The sequence below is a fragment of the Perognathus longimembris genome, chromosome 14 (genome assembly GCF_023159225.1).
Source record: "Perognathus longimembris pacificus isolate PPM17 chromosome 14, ASM2315922v1, whole genome shotgun sequence".
NCBI lineage: Eukaryota > Metazoa > Chordata > Mammalia > Rodentia > Heteromyidae > Perognathus > Perognathus longimembris.
This window is the reverse complement of record NC_063174.1, coordinates 10116355-10140591: the sequence shown is the minus strand read 5'-3', so window position 1 is coordinate 10140591 and position 24237 is coordinate 10116355. Positions and strand designations below refer to the sequence as shown.

Here is a 24237-nt window from a genome sequence, read left to right as displayed (position 1 = left end):
TGATGAATAAAATTTAACACTGTAGTAAAAGAAAATAAGAACCTCAGTAGAACCTGACAAAGAGAACTTTTAGAGAGAGATCCATTTATAATTTGTGATCTGTTAGAAAGGTAATGAGTTGAAGAAAAGATGGTGTCCCTTATTTGCTCATATGGAAGCAGAAAATTTTCCAAGGGCCTAGTGTGGAGTATTTAAAACAGCTTTATATGTTCAAATCTATTTTTTTTCTACTTACATAGAAAAAAATTGAATAACAAATTTGAATTGTTTGACATATTGGCACAGCTCTATCTCTAAATGCACTTCCAAAAGTTTCATTGTCTCATTGCCTTATTTCCATGCATGTTAACATTTAAAATGTATTTTGGTAGTTTTCTAATTCATTGATACTCTATGATTTATTCGCTTGTCCTCATTATTAAAAAAGATTTGTATTTTTAATTGATTTTTTTTCACTGAACAAAAAAAACCGAGTTTTCTTTCATTTTTTAAAAAGGATGCTTACACTGTGGTCTAATGAACATTTTTCAGATTCATGTAGTTTCTACTTTCTCTCTTACAGATATTGATGATGCTCAAATACTTCCCCGTTCAACTAGAGTCAGACATTTTTCACAGAGTGAAGACACTGGAAATGAAGTTTTTGGTGCCTTGAATGAGGAACAGCCGTTGCCTCGAAGTAGCAGTACTTCTGACATCTTGGAACCATTCACAGTTGAAAGAGCCAAAGGTGCAGTTCCTGTCATTGACAGTTCATCCCGTCATGCACCAAGCTTGCAGAGTTCCACAGAGGCTTCTTCAATAACTAGATCCACTGAAAGCCACATCACTGATACTCACAGTAGAGAGTCTTCTCTGGAAGTTGGTGATAGCATATATGACCATCTTTGTCACTTAATAGGTCCAGTAGAACTTGCAGATTCAGCTTTTGAACAAATCCAGTACATTGACCTTGAAGGAGATGATGATCTTCTTTCTTCCCTGAAAGAATATTTTAAGGAAAACCAGGAATATTATAGTAAAAATGAGATAGGTAAAGATACAGCTTCTCAGGAAATGATGGTTGCAGTTACTAGGGATGAAGGATCGTCCCTAGATAAGTTAGAATACATAGATCAGGAAATTAGGTCAGAAAATTTCATGCCTCTTGTCGGGACTCCTGAAAACATACAGTTTCAAAAAGAACCAAACTCAGCCGTCTTCATGAGTAATATTGTACCTATCCAGTCAGATAGTTTAACGAGAACACAAACTTCTGAAAAATCTAAGCAACTAAACATCGATGAACAGTTATCGGATCCTAGTTCAGATAGCCCTGGTGATAAAGAAAAAAAGAAATACCTGTATAGACAAACAGCCACAGAATTAGATGCCTGTGTAGATGCAACACTAGTTGACAAGCTTAGGGGTGTGCAAATTAATGAAAAAATCACAGTCCCACATATAATGTATGCCAAAAAAACTACTCTAAAAGCACCAGTTAATCGTAGAATGCCTTATGTTTCAAATACTAGCAAGCTTTCTCCAACTAAAAGGAGTTTGTCTGAATCAGTAACTCATAGGGCCAAAATCATGAAAATTGCTGCTAAGAAACGAAATAGTGTTCATGTTACTTTCAGACCATCTACTGAATCTGTTCAGTTTTATAATCCTCTGGAAAACAAAGAGGCGCCATGGAAGATGAGACTACGGAAACTCAGTGGCTTTAGTAATAGTAGCAGTAGCAGCACTAGCAACCCCCATACCAGCTCACCCAGTGGTCCAGAATTTGTAAAGCCTGGTGTGTACAGACCTTTAGATACAATTACTCCAGCATCATTTAGCAGAACAGTGAAGGAATCCACAGAGATTCCCACCACCATACTACAGAAAGAAGGAATTGCAAGTAATCAGTTAGGCAGTCGTAGCACAGTTAGATCATCAAGTCATGAGGCAGGACTACAGCAGGGCTCCCTGGGTGGCGTTTATAAAACTGTTGTACATGCTCTTTCGAAGCCGAAGGCAAATGTTTCCCCACAGAGGCAGAACAGAATGCCACCAGAGGCTCCACTGAGGGATCTGTACAGTCATGTAATGGGCTATTTTGGAAGGAAAGCTGCAGGTGAGCACTAACAGTGTGCAGAGCGCAAAAGGAGAAAGACAGCACCAGTTTGGCTTAATGCAACTGAAGCAAGCTATAAGCAATCAAAAGCTTTGGGATGGTCACTGCTTTCTCTCTGTTTGGTTATGCATGCGCCTTTCCCCCAGCTGTCCTTTCCCCAGCATAAAATGTTTATTTAAATTACTAATTTCCCTTAAAAGCTATTTAGTTAAACCTCTTTGCTGCTGAACAGGATAGGAAAAAAAGAATTTAACAAACTTTCAAGGCTGAGTGGTGTATTATGTGAGTCTTAAAATTTAAAGTTTACTGAGGAGTTCTGTATTTTTTCTCTTGCCTCGCTATAGTTTATATATTTTAGAGAGCACTAGCTGTATTTAGTATTTAATTAAAATCACTTATATTTTTTACCTTTGACTTATTTTGGTTTTGTAATTTTTTTCTTGGCAGAAAATTATTTTGAAATCTAACCAGCAATTAAGGTTCTACAACCCGTCCCAGCTTTCAAAGTAGATTTAGTCACATTTCATTTAAATCATTTATAAAAATCTTGTGGGTTTTTAGTTTTGCATTCATTTGTAGCAGAATACAAGTTACATCTTTGAAATACTTTTTTTGACATTTTAAATGTGAATAAAGATTTCATACACAGATTGCAGAAATAAACTAAGAATATGGTAACTTTTATCTTGTCAAAGCTAAAATAACTTTACAAATACAGAAAATTAACTTTCAGCAGTAAGGTAGGTTTTGATTTTGTTTTAACATGGTTTTGTTGGCATGATTAACCAATGCTGTTTAGTGCACCTTGCATTGAGCCATTAGTGCCACCTGAGGGCAGTATTTGGCAGCTTATTAGCAAAGCCTGGCCAGTAATATAAAGATAATGGTATTTCACAATGAACTTCTGACCAGTATATTTTTTTAAGCTGAAATGCTTTATAGTTTATTAGGAACATAAACAATTCTGAACTTCTTTATATTACAGAGAAACCAACTTCAACAGCATATTAGTGATATAAAAATTTTATTTTCTGTAAGTTTCAAGTTAAAATATTCTTGTTAAATACAGAAATCGTAATGTAGTCATAAAAAACCAAAATACCTATTTCGGTTGCTCTTTTAAAAATTATAAAATCTTTTTTTCAAAGCATTAAGATTAGATTTCATAGTAGATAGAAGCAAAAATATATCATAATTGTAGAATTCTTCTTATAAATATCCTAACTTTATACATTTGTATCTCACTAAGATTTGTATAGGCTGAAAGTACATGTTTTCTCTAGATATACTTTGAGGAAAACAAGAAACTTATGAATTTTTAAGACTCTAAATAGAAGCACGCAGGCAGTAGGAAAAATACCAGTTTCTTTCTAGGCAATATTAACCTGACTTCAACCAGTGCTTATCTGTAAGCTTTCCTGCTGTTCAAGGTTATACTGAAGATTGACTAACATCTGCTTAGTTAAATAAAGTAAATATCAATTTACTAATTCTTAAAGTTAAATCTAAAAGGAGGGAAATTATTCCTAAGTGCATGTGTGGCAAATAATTGGTATGGCACAGGTACTTTATTTGGGGTTATTTTTGTTTCAAATTTAGAATGTGAATTTAAGTTATTCCTCACTATATATAGTTATTTATTTACTTTTAGTCAGTAAAGAGGACATGAGCCCCAAACTGCCTCCTCTTAATAGTGATATTGGCAGCAGTGCTAATGTGCCTGATCTGATGGATGAGTTTATAGCAGAACGACTTCGAAGTGGTAATGCCTCGGTAAGTTGATTTTCTTTATTTGGTTTTAGAAATGAAGGTAGAGAATTTTTTAATAATATTCTACATCCAAAGACATAAAACAGACTGTATACACTAAAGAAAGACTGAAATACTTATTTGCTCAAGTAGCTATATTTTACTGCCTTCCTAGTTTTCCTCTATTTTTCATCTTTCTGCATAGTGTCCTTAGTGACACTAGTAGAAAAGGTAACCATGGAATTCTGGTCAGCTTCCATAGTTTTAATATTATATTGAATATTAAATATCAAAATGAAAATAGAAAATTTATATTCCAAATAATGCTAAACATCCGTATTCTATTTGAGTTTCAGATTGTTCCATAACTATTACATTGCTTTGTTTTTTAGGGTTTTTTCCCCCCCTTGAATGAGTAGAAGTCACGTACAGGCAATATAGAATAATAATGTTTGTCATTAATCTTTCTTCTTTCACTATTTCTTCTGTTGACTTATTTTTTTCACTTAAATATTTTTTCTCTGTTTAACTTATATTCACTCCATGAATATAATGCTTAAGAATTTCATGTCCAACACCATCTAATAGTTGAGGTTTTTGTTTTCAACAGACCAACAGTGGTTTAGGCACCAGTTCCATACTGTTAACATGTATAGATTGTTGAGTGGGTGTGTTTCTATTCTTGTGAAGCCCTACAATCACCTCATTTGTACTGGTAATCTTGGAAACTAGAGGCTTCAAATGCTTCATGAGAATAAAAGTTTCCTTATATTTTAAATAGTAAAATGTTTCTTTTATTTTTAGACTATGACAAGAAGAGGAAGTAGTCCAGGCAGCCTCGAAATTCCCAAAGACCTGCCTGATATTCTGAACAAGCAAAATCAGATGCGCCCTATTGATGACCCAGGCGTGCCCTCAGAATGGACTTCTCCTGCCAGTGCAGGGAGCAGCGATCTAATCAGCTCAGATAGTCATTCAGATTCTTTTAGTGCTTTCCAATATGATGGCCGAAAATTTGAAAGCAAGTATCTTTTACTATAATGTGTTTTATGTTGTTTGCTTTCTCTTCAAAATTGACTTATGGGATACATAGCTGTCTACTTTCCACTATTACTTAAGAATAGGTACCACATATTTTGGTTTCACTTTTAGTGAAATTCCAATACAAGTTGTAGGAAATCATGTCATGTTGAAACTGCTTTACTTTGCCAAACTAGGACATTAAAAAAAATCACTGTCCTTTGATCATACAAAGCATATTTTTAAGACCAAAAGTAGAAAGAAAAATAATCTTGGATGGAGTTGAAATTTAAGGCCAGTCACAATTGTGGGTTGCCACTTTCTCATAGAGCCACTGAGCAGTTATGGGCAATGCTATAGCTCCCCAGTACCTTCCCTGAATAAAGTGCTCCATGTTGAAGAACATCAGTGATATTACTTGCTACTGTATTACTAACACACTGTTACTCTGCTGAAATTCTGTTTACAGTTGGCAGGCAGCAAAAGCCACTGAAATGAAAAGGAAGAAAGTAAAATCCTTATAGCTAAACAAATTTGTGATGCACTGGATATGCACTGGAGAATTCCATGTTTCTTCCCCCCATGAACTGATACTATACTATTATGCTTTGAATCATATATGATTAAAGCAAATATGATTTAAAAGAAAAATAATTTATACTGTATGTGTATTGTTTTGGGTATATTCTTATACTAGAGATTATGAGATACTTGAAAAGCATGGTTTGTTACTAGCTATCACAAAACATGGACAGAAATAGTGATGACACATTTTTGTCTTTGGCCAATTATAATCTTCAGAATGTTAACATCTCATACACTTGCCAGAGTAAATAGAAAGCTAGAAGAAATGTTAATATTTGATCATTTTACTTATTTATCTGTGTTTTAGTTATAATTATAAATACTTTTTATAGCTGGGGCTTATACATTAGCATTTCTTCGTCCTAGACTTTGGGTTTGGAGCCGACACTGGAATTGCATCTTCTGCTGATGTGGATTCAAGTTCTGGCCATCATCAGAGCACTGAAGAGCAGGAAGTAGCCAGTCTAACCACACTTCATATAGATTCTGAAACAAGCAGTCTCAACCAGCAAGCTTTCTCTGCTGAAGTTGCAACCGTTACTGGTATAGCTATTGGAAAGAATGTGTTGCTTAAATGTGGGAGAAAATACTAGACTAGTTTCTTGACATAAAGCCTATGTGTATAAGCTTTATGGATCCTATGAACTCCCAAAATACACAATAGCCTTTTCTGCTGTTTTTTGATACTGGGGTTTGAACTTAGTGTCTCACAGTTGCCAAACAGCATTCTACCACTTTCGAACCAAACTGCAAGCCCTATTTCTTTTCCTGTTTTTGAGATATGGTTTTACATTTATGGCTGGACTAACCTGCACCGTGATCCTCCAGTTTATTCTTCCTGCCTACCTGGGATACCTACTCAGGGTTTTTTTTATTTTGTTTTTGTTTTTTTAATGTGCCAGTCCTGGACACTGTCCCTGAGCTTTTTTGATCAAAGCTAGCATTCTAGTACTTGAACAACAGCTCCAATTCTAGCTGTTTTGTGGTTTATTGGAGCTGAAAGTCTTAGAGATTTGCCTGCCCAGGCTGACTTTGAACTACAATCCTCAGATCTCACCTTCCTGAGTAGCTAGGATTGCAGACATTACCCACCAGGACCTGGCCATACCCAGCTTTTGATTAGTTGATAGGGAAGTCTTGTGAACTTTTTGCTTATCTGGGCTACTCTTGGACTATGATTCTCCTGATTTCTACCTTTGGAGTAGCTGGAATTAAAGATATGAGACACCAACCTTATGCAGTTATTTCTAACTAGATCACAAAGTTTTAAAGTATTGTGCTGTGCATTTTTTTTTTTTTTTTGGCCAGTCCTGGGGCTTGGACTCAGGGCCTGAGCACTGTCCCTGGCTTCTTTTTTTAGCTCAAGGCTAGCACTCTGCCACTTGAGCCACAGCGCCACTTCTGGCCGTTTTCTGTATATGTGGTGCTGGGGAATCGAACCCAGGGCCTCATGTATATGAGGCAAGCACTCTTGCCACTAGGCCATATCCCCAGCCCATGTGCTATGCATTTTTAATTATCATTTAGAGCATAGATTTCTTTTTGAGGGGATGGGGTAAAGTATTTGTTACAGGATGATTAAAGCATACTCTGCAATAGGTCTACTTGTTAAAGTGGTTAATTGGAGATAAAAGTCTCAGGGTCTTTCCTGCCTGGGCTAGCTTTGAACCTCAATCCTCAGATCTCAGCCTCCTGAGTAGCCAGGATTACAAGTGTGAGCCACTGGCATCCAGCTATTGATGAGATTTTATTAATTCATTTTATCGTCAGAGTGGTGGATTTATGTTTTTCTAAGCCCTTAAGTATTACATCTCAAGTAGGTTATTAAGTATGTTCTTGAAGTAATTTTATGAAATTATATTTACAGGTTCAGGAAGTGCTTCCCCAATACATTCAGCTCTTGGATCTAGATCACAGACACCATCCCCTTCCACACTGAATATAGATCACATGGAACAGAAAGATCTACAGCTCGACGAGAAGCTCCACCACTCTGTTCTTCAGACACCAGATGATCTAGGCAATGTTTAGAAATTACATATTTGCCACTTTTCCTTTCAGGCTATTAGCGTTAGGAGATCTCAAATAAGTCAGAAAAAATTGATTATGTATGATTATTATAAGTCTTTCCTAAGTCTTTTCTCCTTTCCTTCCATGCCCTACCCTACCCTCTTGTTTTCTTTTTATGGCAGTATCAGGATTTGAATTCAGGTCTTGAACTTACTAGTGATCTACCACTTGAGCCATACCCCAGGCTTTTTTTTGCTTATTTTTCAGATTAGGTCTCATGGTTTTGCCCAAGTTGGCCTCAGATTTCGGCTCCTACTTCTTCCTCTTGGATAGGTGGTGTTACAGTTATGCACCACCCTGCCCAGTCTACTGGCTAAGTGTCTGTAACTTAATAAAGTTACAGGCCCAGGCTGCCTCCTGAATTGCTAGTATTAGAGGCATGCATCACCATGCCCATCAAGAATTCTCTAAGTTTTTTGGAGATTTGTTACTATATAATTTTTCCTGCTTTTGATGAAAACTATTTATCACAATGACTTGGACGGTGAAGGCAGAAGGATCAAGAGTTAGAGGTCAGCTGAAACCATGATAGACAGACTATACATCTGAAACAAAATACAGCTGAGTGCTTGTGGCTCACACTTGTATTCCTAGCTACTCATGAGGCTAAGATTTGAAAATTATGGTTTGAAGCTAGCCTGCACAGTCTGTGAGACTCTTATCTCCAGTTAACTACCCAAAAAGCCAGAAGAAGACTTGTGGCTCAAGTAGGAGACTTGAGCAAAAAAGCTCAAAGACAGCACCTAGGCCCTGAGTTCAAAAAAATAAATAAAATATAAAACATAAGCATTTGAAGCTTGGCACAGTAGTGGAATGCAAGCTGGAGATGATGATTTAAATCCTTATTGCTGGGGAAAAAGAGAAAGCTAGTTGTAAAGTAGCTCTGATTTTTTTTTTGTTATTGTTTATTTTATCATACATAGTACTAATGATATTTTTGAGTTGTATTACATAGTACTAATGATATTTTTGAGTTGTATTATTATTTATTGATAGGATGCTATTTCCTAAAGTAGAAAATACATAATTTGCAATCACTATTCTTATATTTAATTATGCAATAATTATGCAACCATTATTACTATATTTGGATATATACTGTTGACTCACAGGAAAAAATAGCAATATTTCTAGTCATTCAAGCTCAGTGAAGCACTTTTTGTGTGTTAGTGCTCTAACACAGTTCTAGCCCTGCTCTTTTTATAAAAGTGATGCTTGGTTTTTTCAACTTCCTCAGCTAAATAAGTAGACATTCAAGACTGAGCAGTGCGGCACGCATGTAATTAATTACAGGTACTTGGGAGACAAAAATCAAGTATGGGAAGGATCCAAGGTCAAGGCCAGCTTGGGCAAAAAGTTACCATCTCATAAAATAAACCAAGTTGATGGGACATGTTCGTAATTCAGGCTCCAGATGAGGTTGTAGGTAAGAGAATCCTGGTCAAAGGCCAAACCTAGACAAAAAAAACAGAAGACCCTGCCTGAGAAGTGTTTAAAACAAAAAAAGGGCTGGGAGCATATTTCAAGTACCTGCCTACCAAGTGCAGAACCCTGAGTTTAGACCTCAGTAGCACAAAAAAAAAAAAAAAAAGGAAAGAACGAAAAAAAGAAAAATAGTCCAAATGAAGTATATTTTATGTTTTTAATATTTTTAGGAGTACTGAGGATTTATTATTTATTATCTTAGCAAAACTGAGTATTTACCAGGCAAGAGCTCTACTACTTGAACCTTTTCCCATGTCCTTTTGCTTTTGTTTTCCTGGTAGAGACTCTCACTTTTGTCTTGGCAGGCCTCTGCTTGTTTGTGATCCTCCTATAGCCATCTCTTAAATAGCTGGGATTATAAGGATATTTCTGGTTTTTTATTTTATTTAATTAGTTTTACCAGTACTTGGGTTTGAACTCAGGGCCTCACACATACGTGGCTTGTTTGCTCAGATGGCAGTCTGCCAGTTGAGCCATGCCTCCAGCCTGGCTTTTTCCTGGTTATTTTGGAGATGGAGTCTCAAAGACTTTTTTGCCTGGTCTGGCTTTGAACTACATTCCTCTGCACTCCTCTGAATCTCAAGACTCCTGAGTAGCTAGGATTTATGTGTGAGCCACTGCACCTGGCTCATACTTTTTATTTTTTATTATTTAAAAAATCGTATTTGTTTTTTTCTAATTATGTATGTATGTCAGTTGTGGTGCTTGAACTCTGGGCTTGGGTGCTGTCCCTAACCTTGTTTCTCAAGGCTAACACTTTACCTTTTTGAGCCACAGCGTCACTTTCAGTTTTCTGGTGTTTAATTGGAGGTAAGAGTCTCATAGCCTTTCCTGCCCAGGCTGGTTTTCAACCTTAATCCTCAGATTTCAGTCTCCTGACTAGCTAGCATTACAGCAATGAGCCACCAATGCCTGGTAGTATTTTTCTTTTTAAGTAAATACTATAAAGTGATTTAAGGTACCTCAAAAGTACATGGGTTTTTTTTTTAAAGTATTTGTGTTAAATCCTGTATCACATAACAAGCATGAAATAGACACTTTGTAAATATGTGAAAAATTTTGGCCAAAGACATTGAGATTATAATGAAGATACAGAAAGTCACGTTTTTTTTCTTTGTTTTCGGTGATGGGACTAGTACAGGGGTTTGAATTCAGGGCTTTACCTTTTCTAGGCAGGCACTCCGCTGTTAGTACTAATGCCATGGTGAACCCTTTGTTTACTTTTTATTACTGCAGCACATTTACTGTAAAGGAAGAAGAAATGGGCCATATAGCTCAAGTGGTAGATTGCCAGCCTTGAGCAAAAGTGCTAGGGAGAATGAGATGTCTTGATCTTATCCCCAGTACTGACCTCTACCCCTCTAAAAAGAAAAAGAAAGGAAAAATGTAAAAGGTATTTTTGTATGTATGCCAGTCCTGGGGCTTGAACTCAGGACCTCACATTCTTGCTCAGGTTTTTCACCCATAGCTAGTACTCTGTCACTTATATCATGCCTCCAGTCCAGCTTTTAAAAACTTGCTTAATTGAAAATAGAATCTGTCAGACTTTTCTGCTTAGGATGGCCTCAACCCATGATCCTCATATCTTGCTTCCTGTGTAGCTAGGATTCTAGATCGGAGCCACCGGCACTTAGCTTTAAAGATTTTTTTTTTAGCATGTATTAGCTTTACAAGGATAATTTCATTGTAATACTTGCATACAATATACCCCCAATTAAACACTTCCCTCTTTTTCAAAAGTTTCAATGTGCTTCACTGTTGTATTTTTGTACATGTGTATAAAGTACTATGGCCAAATTCAGCTTCACCCAAATGAAGAAAGTTAAAGCCATATAACTTTTGGGCTTTTGTTTTTACTGTAAAGGTGATGTACACTTACAGTTACATAAGTAATGAGTATATTTCTTGTCAGTGTTATCCCCTCCCTCGTTTAGTTCTCCTGCTACTTTTGGACTTTTTAAAAGGGCCTCATTCTTTAATGTGCAGTTAGTTAAAATTGCATAGCCCTCATTTTGGGTTTCTGGATTATTTGAAGTCTTTTCTCCCCTCATTTTGTCTTTTTGTTTGTTTACAGTTTTATCCCATCATTTCTGAAAAATATTTAACAGAAAATTTAGAAAACTAGTCAAATGAATACCCACAAAACATTCACACACACACACACACACATAAAACAGTTATTAGTGTTTGCCAATTTATGTCTCTATTGTCTTCACATGTGCTCAAACATGCACTTTAAAAAAACAACAACCCTTGTGTTTTTCTTTCTTGAGCTATGAGGTTCGAGTATAGTCATGCTGGAAGTGGAACTGTGGATCAAAGTGGTAGAGTGCTAACTGAGCACAGAAGCTTAGGGACAGCTCCAAGCCCTGAGTTCAAGTTCCATAACAGACTTAAAACATTATGCAATCATACTAATTTTTATGTTTAAATTTGAATAAAATGTATTTTTATGACACTGTAATATCTCTTAATGCTAGGTTTGGCTTAAAATTATAAAATGTTTCTTTTAACTACAAAGATATATGCCTATGAAGACTAACAGCATGTGCTTATAAAGTGGATATTTATATCAAATATAAATTTCTCCATCTAGTATCTGTTCAGTGAATGGTACTTGTATAATTTCCTCCTTAAGTAAATCTAGATAGAAGCACTACTGAAGAATTGTTGCTATAGTAGAAAATTATGAGGTGGTAAGGTTTTAACCTCAGGAAAAAATAAAATATACTAGTACATTTCTTTTATTCACTGTATAGATATGTAAGTTTATTCATTTCAGTTGGTGCTTTTGCTTTTTGTGGTAATTTCTCGAAGTTACTGACACCGTTACATCATTTTTCCCCTATAGAAATCAGTGAATTTCCATCTGAATGTTGTAGTGTGATGGCAGGAGGTACTCTCACCGGATGGCATGCAGATGTTGCTACTGTTATGTGGCGAAGAATGCTAGGCATTTTGGGAGATGTCAATGCTATTATGGATCCTGAAATTCATGCTCAAGTTTTTGATTACCTCTGTGAACTTTGGCAGAACCTAGCCAAGGTAAAAGAGAAAGTAAACAGAAGAAGGAATGAAAAATACAGTATTAAGAAATAGAAAGCTGGGCACTGGTGGCTCACACCAGTAATCCTGGCCACTCAGGGATTGAAATCTTAGGATCATGGTTCAAATCCAGCCTGGGCAGGAAACTCTGTGAGACTCTTATCTCTAACAAACTACTCAAAACAGCCAGAAGTGGCAAGGTGGCTCAAGTGGTAGAGCACTTGCCTTGAGAAAAAGAACCTCAGGGACAGCACCCAGGCCCAGAGTTTAAGCCCCAACACCTGCAAAAAAAAAAAAAAAGAAAGAAAAAGAAAAGAAATAAAGAAATAGAAGAGGGCAAGATCTGGTAGTACATGCATGTAATTCCAGCACTTAGGAAGTAGAGGCAGGAAGATGTTTAATTCAAGACAAGCCTGGGCTCTATGGCAAAAGTCAGACTTGCATTAGCTGTATGGTGAGATACTCTCTCAGAAATGGGGGGGAGGCAGACAGATTAAAAAGTCAGGGAGGGGGGCTGGGGATATAGCCTAGTGGCAAGAGTGCCTGCCTCGGATACACGAGGCCCTAGGTTCGATTCCCCAGCACCACATATACAGAAAACGGCCAGAAGCGGCGCTGTGGCTCAAGTGGCAGAGTGCTAGCCTTGAGCGGGAAGAAGCCAGGGACAGTGCTCAGGCCCTGAGTCCAAGGCCCAGGACTGGCCAAAAAAAAAAGTCAGGAAGGGAGGAAGGTAGGAAGGGAGGGAATGGAGAACAATTAGAAGAATCTTTGCTAGACTGGTAGCTCATGTCTGTAATCCTAGCTATTGAGGAGGCTGAGATCTGAGGATCATGATTTAAAGCCAAATCCAGACAGTAAAGTCTGTGAGACTCTTATCTCCGATAAACTACTAGAAGAATCCTTGGAGAACATTGCTACACTCAAACCTCTTACTGTAGATAAAACTGATGTCCACTTTGGGAGAGTCACTGAACTGTAATTAAATATATAGTTAGTAGTGAAACTGAATGTGACTTCAATTTAAGGAAAGAAAGATGAATGAAAAATGTTTGTTACCTTTTATTTGAAAATTACAGATTAGAGATAATCTTGGCATTTCAACTGATAACTTGACTTCCCCTTCTCCACCTGTTTTGATTCCTCCACTAAGAATTCTTACACCTTGGCTTTTTAAGGTAAGCTTAACACATAAAGTATTAGTTTACAATTTTGTGTTTAATACATTATTAAATAGTGGATAGAAACAACGGCAATTATATAGGCTTTTTTAACTTCGATTTTAACTGTGCCTTTTTGAAATCATTGCGCATTATATAAAGAGGAGAGTCAACATGACAAAATTATTATACAGATTTCTTTGTTTTAATTTTATTTTAAAAAGCAAAAGTTAGTATAGGAAAATAGATTATTTGTTTGTTTGTTTTGTGGTGCTAGGAACTCAAATAGGTTGTTTCTTTGTTTGTTTTGTGGTGCTAGGAACTAGGGTCTTGCTCATAGTAGATAAGTGTTTTCTTTACCACTGAACTATGCAGCCCCAGAAAAGTATGTCTTTATTGTATAAAAAGCAAGTAAAAGCTAAACCTCAAATTTTGTCACAATTATGCGGTGTCATTTTAGAGACTGAAATCTTTTAAGTATTATCTGATGTTTGGTGCATTTTCCTAAGTGAAATTTGTCATTAATCACATGTAAATTGAATCATTTTAAATAAAAAGTTTTGGTAGTCCTGATTTAGTTTATTGAAGAAATTCATACAACATAGGTGTGGTAACTCATTTTTATGGTAGAGGATCTCTGTTGGAGGCCAGCTTGGACTAAAATTGGTGAGACCACATGTCCTGGTGCCCCACACTTATAATCCTAGCTGCTCAGGATGATGAGATCTGTAGGATCCTGGTTCAAGGCAACCCAGGAAAGTGTTTACTACACTCCATCTCTAGAGGCATAGCTCAAGTGGTAGAGCACTAGCCTAGAAAGATCAAGTTCAAACCCTTCTACCACAAAAACAAACAAAAGTTAGTATATTACATCTGAATCAATAAGATCTGGGTGTGATGGTATGTATGCACCTGCCATCCCAACCGCATGAATAACATGAAGTTCACACTAGTCTAGGCAAGTACAAATCCTATGTGAAAAAAAAAGAAAAAAGCATTATTCCACCTGAAGCATTGCACAAATCCTAAGATCCTGAGTTGGAATTTCAGTACAAAAAAAAAAGAAAAAAGGAAATTGGAACAGCATGGAAATACATGTGCTGTTACATTCAGTTGTTTAAGGGTCTGACAAATAATATTTGTTCATGAATATTAAAGCTTATCTCCTAATTTTAGGCAACCATGTTGACTGATAAATATAAACAAGGCAAATTGCATGCTTATAAACTTATTTGTAATACAATGAAAAGAAGACAAGATGTATCTCCAAATAGAGATTTTCTAACACATTTCTACAATATAATGCATTGTGGATTGCTACATGTTGATCAGGTAAATACATGTGCCTCTAAAAAGTTGTTTTTTCTCTTTGCCCTTGACTTTGATTCTGTTTTAACTCTTGCTTTTTTAAAGGTGTATAATTAAAACAGTTCTTCATATGTAGTGGCTTATATACAGTTTACTTCCCTAGCATGTTTGTTCTTGAAACATGGTTGAAAACAAGCTCTATGTAGAAGCTGGGGGTTTAATTTGAATGTTCCTCCAGTTTTTATGTAATATTCCATGTGCTTTTAATTGATACTTGATAATTAGTACTTGAGGCATATGAATTTGCTAATGACTGCAGCAGTAAAAGACTTTTTTTTCTACTCGAAGAAACAGTACCTCTCATTTTCTTATTAACACCAATTATAGTAATATAGTAATATTTATATTGACTTAATGATTGGTTCATTTACAATGACAAAATCATAAATAGGATTACTGAGTATTGCTTAAGGGGTCTTGATCTTTGTTATAAAACTAGAATGATTGCAAATCTAAGTAATTGTTATTCTCATGTGACTAAACTTTACTTGTATGGAATGATTTGTGTTAAATTTGTATTAAAAATAACTATTTCTTTTTGAAAAGTGAACAACTTGTTACAACTTCAGAATTACACTGTATATAAATTAAAATAAATAGAATGTAAATTTGTTTCAGAGTGATACTGGATTACTAGAAAAATAGGGCTTTTATTTAATATAAGTTAAATTGAGTAATACAGTCCAATATACTGCATCTTTGTGGTAAATTCCAAAGACATAGTGAATAATCAAGAATGTTCCTTAAGGCTGGGAATATGGCCTAGTAGCAAGAGTGCTTGCCTTGTATACATGAAGCCCAGGGTTCGATTCCCCAGCACCACATATATAGAAAAAGCCAGAAGTGGCGCTGTGGCTCAAGTGGCAGAGTGCTAGCCTTGAGCAAAAGGAAGCCAGGGACAGTGCTCAGGCCCTGAGTCCAAGGCCCAGGACTGGCCAGGAAAAAAAAAAAAGAATGTTCCTTAAAAGTTTAAGGGACAAACCTGGCACCTATAGCTCATGCCTGTAATCCTAGTTACTCAGGAGGCTGAGATCTGAGGATTTTGTTTCAAAGCCAGGGAAGTCAGGAAAGTGCATGAGACTTTTTATCTCCAATTAAACCAAAAAGCCAAAAGTGATGCTGTGGCTCAAGTGTAGAGTGCTAGCCTTGAGCAAAAGAAGATCAGGGACAGAGCCCAGGCCCAGGGTTCAAGCCCTAGTACCAGAAAATTTAAAAAAGAAAGAAAAACAGGAATGCAAGGAAAAATTATTTGAGACTCTTGAACAATTAAAAGCAAAGACTAGGGGTGTGGCTCTAAGGCCCCAAGTTCTACCCCAGTATCTTTGAGGATAGGGAAACCTAGTTTTAGATTTTTGTGGCTAGATTTCTATCATTAAAGAACTTAAATTTATCAAAAAATTATTTGTCTCTAGTTTGTACATAGAAAATTATGTGAATTCCAAGATATGTGTTATGTTGAAATAAGTAGATTTTACAGTAGTGGGGCTAACATTTTAACCCTATGAAGTGAAGAACAATTATTGCTTTCTAGTGTAAAAATGTGTATATTATTTATATTAGTTAAATAATGTAGCTAGTAGTTAATGTAGTTAAATAAGTGTATTATTAGTTTACTTTTCTCTAACAGGATATAATACTAAGCATAATTTGTTTTGAAAATTTGAAACTAATCTTTCCAGTTAGCGAATGTATATCTGTTTCCTTTTTTAATTCACATCCTACCTCTTTTTAAAGATGTTGATTCACTGGTAACCAGGATTACATATGTGATACTCTTTTTTTCTCCTTTCTTTATTTTAAGGATATTGTCAATACAATTATCAAGCACTGCTCACCTCAGTTTTTTTCACTTGGTTTGCCTGGTGCCACAATGCTTATTATGGATTTTATTATAGCAGCTGGTAGAGTGGCCTCATCAGCTTTTCTCAATGTAAGTTTTTATCTGTAGTTCTTTTAATATAACCAGCTTTTAGTTTACCAAGACTTGGCTAACAAAGCAATGAGGGCAGAGCAATTATTGCTGAGAAGATGCAAAGTGATGTTCAAAAGAGTTTACAGTTTAAATTGATCACTTCTCTCATTAAAAAAAGAAAAGAAAGCATTTGTGACATGTAAAGAAATCACTAGAATTACTTGATGAATGTCTTAAAAGCTGTAAAAATATATATGATGACCAAAATAGGATTTAAAATAGAAGAAATTAAAGAAATGGGAGAAGGAAAAAAGTTGAAAAAGAGCAGCAGGCTATAAGCAGAAATAGGAAGAGAAATGTGCCCTTGTAGTAACCCCCAAACCTGCAAGTGAGGAATTTTTCATATAGTCATGGAGCCATAGCTCCACAATAGCTGGAATATATTCATATATAAGTGAGAAGGTGAGAATGTGTATTATTGTCTTTAATTTATTTGCATGTACAAACAGTGAAACATGTTGAGACTATTTTAAGGAGTGGGAATGGAGAAAGTGGTCAGGGTGCTGAAGTTGATAGGAATATGTTATTTATACATGTGGAAATGTCACAGTAAACCATCCCCCAAGAATAACTAATGTATACTAGTTTGTTGTTTTTTTTAAAGGAATGGTATATATGACTTGATAAGGCTTTTTTTTTTTTTTTTTTTTTGGCCAGTCCTGGGCCTTGGACTCAGGGCCTGAGCACTGTCCCTGGCTTCTTTTTGCTCAAGGCTGACACTCTGCCACTTGAGCCACAGTGCCCCTTCTGGCCATTTTCTGTATATGTGGTGCTGGGGAATTGAACCCACTCATGTATAGGAAGCAAGCACTCTTGCCACTAGGCCATATCCCCAGCCCCTTGATAAGGCTTTTATTAAACATCTCCTAGGATGTCAGGATAATAATTGAATATACAAGTCAGGAGCTCAAGGAAGATGTTTGAACTGAAATTTATTTTTATTTTGTTTTCTGCTAGTCCTGGGACTTGAACTCAAGGCCTGGGCACTGTTTCTGAGCTGTTTTGCTCAGGGCTCGCACTCTACAATTTGAAACACAGTTCCTCTTTTAGCTTTTTGGGGGTTAATTAGAGATAGGACTGTCCTGCTTGGACTGGCTTTGAATGCTGATCCTCATATCTCAGCCTTCTGAGTAGCTAGGATTACAGCCATGAGCCACTGGCACCTAGCTGAACTGTAATTTATAATGGGAGGCATTTGCATTTAGGTGGTAGTTAAAGCCTTGAAACCAGATACAAAACACACACACACACACACACACTCCCTCCCTCCCTCCCTCCCTCCCTCCCTCCCTCCCTCCCTCCCTCCCTCCCTCCCTCCCTCCCTCCCTCCCTCCAGTATATAAGCTCAAAGAAGGTCATGCCCCCCACCGCACTCACCCCAAAAAAGAAACTGGGTGCAATCACCTAGATATATAGCATAAGAATAGAATAGAATAAAGAAAGAGTCCAGGCCAAACTCGGACCAGGTCACTTCTGTAATCCTAGCTGCTCAGGAAGCTGAGATCTAAGATTTACAAAGTGAAGCTAGCCTGGAAGTGGGAGAATATATTACAGGCAGAGACCTAAGAAAGATGTGTTCAAAGTATGACAAAAAATCCATTTTGTTTACAGACTAATCTGCAAAAGTATAGTGTATGGAAAGATACTTCTAAATCCTTCATATCTAAAGTGGCATTTGGCTAAGAATATGGCTTAGTGGTGTAGTGCTTGCCTTGCATGCATTAAGTCTTGGCTTCAATTCCTCAGCACCACATAAACAAAAAAAGCTGGAAGTGGCGCTGTGGCTCAAGCAGTAGAGTGCTAGCTTTGAGCAAAAAGGAATCCAGGGACAGTGCTCAGGCCCCAGGACTGGCAAAAAATTGAATTAAATTAAAGTGGCATTGGGCATGATCTGGGTGCTTATTAGCAACACAGAATTTTAGACCACATCAAGACTTACTAAATCACTCTGTATTTTAATTGGATAACAAATGATGGGTAAAACCATTCATTATAGATTGAGAATCATTGCTCTTGATAACTTCTTCGAAGATCTTGAATGCAACTGGCTCAGGTTATAACATTATATTAGATAACCAATTAAATGTTTTATTTTATTTTTTATTATTTATTTATTTATTTTTTGGCCAGTCCTGGGCTTGGACTCAGGGCCTGAGCACTGTCCCTGGCTTCTTTTTGCTCAAGGCTAGCACTCTACCACTTGAGCCACAGCAACACTTCTGGCCATTTCCTGTATATGTGGTGCTGGGGAATTGAACCCAGGGCCTCATATATACGAGGCAATCACTCTTGGCACTAGGCCATATCCCCAGCCCCCCAATTAAATATTTTAAAATGAGGAAAGAGATGATTAAAACCTTGGGAATACTGAATAAATATATTAAGCTAGGAGTAGATTAATTGGAAAACAGCCCAGAGATAGTAAACAGGCTATAAGATCACTGTAGTATTACCAGTGTACAAAATGATCAGTTTCTAGGATGTCACTTTATTTACCTTGAAAACTAATACTCTTCAGTGAGCCAATTATTTCAGATGACGAATCTGCATGTCCTATAGCTTTTCTCAAAGTTCTGCTGAGAATTAAACCCTAATATCTTTGTTTATTAATGTTACTAATTTCTGTCCAATACATCTATAAGGATATTCATTGTTTAACAAAATACTCTGGAAAATACAGAAGATAGTCACCCCTCCCTCCTTAGGCAGATTACAAAATAATTGATTTAGTTCTGTCTTTCTTTCTTTCTTTTTTTTTGGCCAGTCCTAGGCCGTGAACTCAGGGCCTGAGCACTGTCCCTGGCTTCTTTTTTGCTCAAGGCTAGCACTCTGCCACTTGAGCCACAGCGCCACTTCTGGCCATTTTCTATATATGTGGTGCTGAGGAATCTTGCCACTCTTGGCACTAGGCCATATTCCCAGCCCCTAGTTTTGTCTTTCTTAATTACAGTCTTATTCCAGTTTTGTTCTCATTATATCCACATACCCAAACATTTCCCAGTTATTTTACTCATCTTTATAGAAAAACTCCTGGCTAATCTCTCTCATTGAATATTTTTATCAGTTTCATTTTTTTTACAGGATGGTAGATGTTAATTTACCCTGCCCCTGCACACACACTTCCTATATCTGTAAATCTAGATTTCTTAAAAAAAATCTGGGCTGGGAATATGGCCTAGTGGCAAGAGTGCTTGCCTCATATACATGAAGCCCTGGGTCTAATTCCTCGGCACCCCATATACAGAAAAGGTCAGAAGTGGCACTGTGGCTCAAGTGGTAGAGTGCTAGCCTTGAGCAAAAAGAAGCCAGGGACAGTGCTCAGGCCCTGAGCCCATGCCCCAGGACTGGCAAAAAAAAAAAAATCTGGAAATGAGTGCTTTGAGACAAGATCTAAAATGTAGCCTATACTGGGTCAAACTCATAATCATCCAGCCTCTGCCTTCAGAGTACTGGAAGTTTTTGTATTTCCGTCTATATATTTTTGTCTGTCCCCTTTTGAATTTATTGTACTCATTTCCTTGTGTAATATTATTGGATAATGAGATATAGAGAATTTAAGAACACAAATACATTGTAAAGATTTTTTAAAAAATCTAATACACAGGCACCAAGAGTAGAAGCACAAGTTCTTCTGGGATCTTTAGTTTGCTTTCCCAATCTGTATTGTGAACTGCCTGCTCTCCATCCCAACATACCTGATATTGCTGTCTCTCAGTTTACAGATGTTAAGGTAAGGAATCAAATACTAGTTTGTGCCATTTAAGTAATCTTATAGCTATGAAATTTATGTAATAAAATATGTACTCTTTCTTTACTTTTTCTTTGCAATTATTAAAGAGCATTATCATCCTTATTCTCCAAAAGCCAGAATTTTTATTAGGAATGTAACTTTTTTTGTGTTTAAATTGCTTTGGAGGTGGGCACTGGTGGGTCACACCTGTAATCCTAGCAACTCAGGAGACTGAGATCTGAGGATCATGGTTCAAAGCCAGCTCATGTAGGAAAGTCCATAAGACTCTTCAGTAAGCCACCAGAAAACTGGAAGTGGCCCTGTGGCTCAAAGTGATTGATAGATAGATAGATAGATAGATAGATAGCTCTCTGCCCTGAGCATAGAGCTCAGGGACAACACCCAGGCTCCAGGTTCAAGCCCCATGACCCATCCCCCCCAAAAATTGCTTTTGGAACCTTTTTCTAATTATTAAACTTATTCAGAATATCCATCTTTTAGGATAACTTTCTTCAATCATTGAATATTATTGAAACATTCTATGAGCCAGTTACTGTGAGCTAGGGTAAGGCTTCTGAGATAGACATGGTAGACTAATTCTGTGTTTGATTCTTTTAAGATTTTCAATGTTTTTGTTCAAACAAAATAATAGGAATAGTATACTGTTTCTATATGAAACTTTGTAATTGGTGTGTCAATCTCATGTACTTGAAGCATTAACAGTTTTGAACAGTATTCAGGAACAAATATGCCAAATGAACCCTAGTTATGTGAATCCTTTTTTTTTTTTTAATTTCATAGGTAAACAATTAGTGAGAAGTTGTTTTGTGCCTCTGCAGTGGTTAGCCTCTGTTTGGAAGGAAAGGTGTGACATGATCATTTTCTCAGTCCTCTGGACTGAGTAATTCTTAGATAAAGGTAGAGAGGACTGATGTGAAAAAGTTCCCCTGGTGAAGAAGGTTAAAGGCAGTCAGTGCTCAAGGCCCTGCAGTGTGACTGGTTGTGAATAATTCATCACTGAGTCAAGACTTGTCTCTGACTGAATGACCATGTATTACAAACACCCAAAGGCTTAACAGTCTTAGGTAATTGTGCCTGACATGGTCATTACCAGATGATCTCCCTGTTTAACCTGAATTGGTCCTTAGAATTTGAATGGTTGAAAGAAAGATATTGTACCTTCAGTGATTATGCTGATAAATTTTAAGTTGCTTTCTTTGAAAGAACTTTTTATATCAGAATTGTTACATACACTCTCACATAGCATCTGTATTTGTTTGGAATATTTAGTTTGCTTATAGTTATTTGTGCATTGCTTGATTTCTGCTTTAAACAAATAAAATATCACAAAGCCTTATTACTGTTACCACACTGCTGTTACACTGTTTGGCATATAGTATATACTCAGAAATATCAGTTAAGTAAATGGACTTCAATTATGCTTAAATTCATGTGGACCAGTGTAAATTTATAGGCCTAATAATAAAAATGATACTGTGTTACTTTTGCTTTCTTTTATTTTCAGAAGATCCTGAAGGCCAAGGATAGGTAATAGTTTCACTTCATTTAGCTAGTTGTGAGTTTGTTCAGGATTACACTAGCCTACAAGTAGCTTCTCTGAGTGGATCTCTGGTAGCTATTATTGTAGACATGTAATGGCTTAAAAATGACTTTTTAAGGGCTGGGGATACGGCCTAGTGGCAAGAGTGTTTGCCTCATATACATGAGCCCCTGGGTTCAATTCCCCAGCACCACATATACAGAAAAGCGACCAGAAGTGGCGCTGTGGCTCAAGTGGCAGAGTACTAGCCTTGAGCAAAAAGAAGCCAGTGACAGTGCTCAGGCCCCTGAGTCTAGGCCCCAGGACTGGCCAAAAAAAAAAAAAAAAGACTTTTTAAAAAGCATGCTTTTTTGTGGAAACTAATTTCCAATATCAGGGCCACTTCTAATGCTGATGAAGAAAGAAAAAAAAAACCGATAAGGCTATAATTGTTTTTAGTCAGAAAATGAAGTTTGAAGAGGAAAGAAAGTTACATGTCATCATGGTCATTTTGTTTTCATATTTTCACTGAAGGGAACTCTTCAGTTACTCTGAACTATAGCCTCATGGAGCACGTTATATAGTGTTTCACAGTTCTTTGTTCTTGAAAAACCATCTCCTAACTAAAGAATCATTATATAGTTCTTCTCCCTTTTCTTCTCTTAATCACCTCAAAGTTTAAAAACGCTGTTCATATCTTTGAGCTATTATCTTTTACTGAGCCTTTATTACTCTTCTAACAAGAAACGTATTTTTGAATATGTACTTTTGATTACAGATTTTTTTTTTTGTTGCTTAACTACTTTTAGGAATAACATTGGGCTCTTTAACTGTTGTTTTGTTGTTCTTTTGTTTTTTTGTTTTTGTCATTGGGCTTGAACTCAGGGCTTGGGCACTGTCCCTGAGCTCTTTCACTCAGATTTAGTGCTGTACTACTTTGAGCCTGCTCCACTTAAACTTTTTCAGTGGGCAATTGGAGGTAAGTCCATGGACTTTCTTGTGTGAGCTTGGCTTTGAACCATGGTCCTCAGTAGCTAGGATTGCAGGCATGAGCCACTGGTGCCTGGCTAACATTGGACTTGTATTAAAAGTATGTACATACAAATAGGCATAATGCAATGCCTGTAATCCCATCACTCTGGAGGCTGAGCCTGGAGTATTCTGAGTTCCAGGCCAGCCTAGGATACACAGTGAAACCCTGTCTCAAAACCAGCAACAAAAGTTATGTACACAAGAACAAACTTCTATTTGACTATTCTACCTCTAATACCTGATACAATGCCTAGCCCAGACGGGCTTCTTAATAAATAGTTGTTGAGCTAATCTTAGTCATTGTTATTAACTATTTCCTCTTGTTTTAGGAACTTATTATTAAAACTGTATTAAGTTCAGCAAGAGATGAACCCTCTGGTCCTGCACGGTAGGTCAGATATTTTTAGACTTACCATTTAATTATTTTGGTTTGGAATGTATTTTATTGAATCATTGTAGTAGTCCAGATTGTTTCAGACACATAAAACCCTTTCTGAATTACAAGTTTAAATTATTTGAATGATCAAGCACTTTTTTCATATGCTTTACATATTGACCTTCCTTCTTTAAAAAAAAAGTTTCTTTTTTAGTTACTTCCTTCTCCATAGCTAAGATGAATTTGTTAATTCTATTAAGTACATTTTGCTTTTTATATTGTATTTATTGTTTCTTATGTGATGTCTTGAAATATAGTATTAGTAAGTACTACTATAGTAGTACTGTTGTACTATATTCACTAGTAGTAGGTTCTACTACTATATTCATTAAGTAGAATTGAATGCTCACTAAAATGAGTGAAAGTATTTTTACTGTGCAAAGTAATTTATTTAAGAACATGGTATATTTTAGTATTCATATATTTGTGGTTTTTAGGAAAGTTTCTACCTGTTTCTGTTTTTTTGGTGCCAGAGACCTCATGAATGCCCAGTGAGCATTCTTCCACTGAGCTGTGTGCTTTACCATCTTCTTTGTGTCTTAAGCATTGAAAATGGACATTTTGTATTTTGCTATTTAAATCTTTCCAAAAAAGTTTGAGATGTAAAATATCAGGTTGCCAGAAGCACACTGTGTTCCTTCTCCTTAAAATATCACTAAGTTTTGTTTTCTGTTCATTAGCCTCAAATCAGTTGTCTACACATTTGTTGTTCAAAAGGTATAGAATTTACCTTTGGCCATTTGGACCGAAATTTAAACTCTTTTGTTGCAAATAATGTGAAAATGAACTATTTGATGTAATGAGAATAGCTCCCATTTAAAAAAAAATAACTGCATGTTTATCTTACTTAGTAGCCAAGATAACTACCATAAATCTCTTAGAGCAAATTCTTTAATTACTCATCCCACTTACTTTTTTTTTTTTTTTTTTGCAAAAGCAAAAAGAGT

General features: G+C 36.4%; 1 protein-coding gene across 7 annotated transcripts in view; it reads left to right on the top strand.

Annotated features, from left to right (window-relative positions):
* The window catches only part of Ralgapa1 (Ral GTPase activating protein catalytic subunit alpha 1), a 186189-nt gene that overhangs the window by 75000 nt on the left and 86952 nt on the right, over positions 1 to 24237 (top strand). For 5 of the 7 annotated variants that reach the window (XM_048362449.1, XM_048362442.1, XM_048362445.1 and 2 more), the window contains 11 exons: positions 563 to 2101; positions 3753 to 3874; positions 4655 to 4871; positions 5822 to 5998; positions 7323 to 7475; positions 11862 to 12055; positions 13132 to 13230; positions 14389 to 14544; positions 16382 to 16510; positions 20157 to 20282; positions 23184 to 23242. In XM_048362449.1, coding sequence (XP_048218406.1) covers positions 563 to 2101; positions 3753 to 3874; positions 4655 to 4871; positions 5822 to 5998; positions 7323 to 7475; positions 11862 to 12055; positions 13132 to 13230; positions 14389 to 14544; positions 16382 to 16510; positions 20157 to 20282; positions 23184 to 23242 — 2971 coding nt within the window. The remainder of the gene's footprint in view (positions 1 to 562; positions 2102 to 3752; positions 3875 to 4654; positions 4872 to 5821; positions 5999 to 7322; positions 7476 to 11861; positions 12056 to 13131; positions 13231 to 14388; positions 14545 to 16381; positions 16511 to 20156; positions 20283 to 23183; positions 23243 to 24237) is intronic. The other 2 variants (XM_048362447.1, XM_048362448.1) reach the window with 1 other exon arrangement.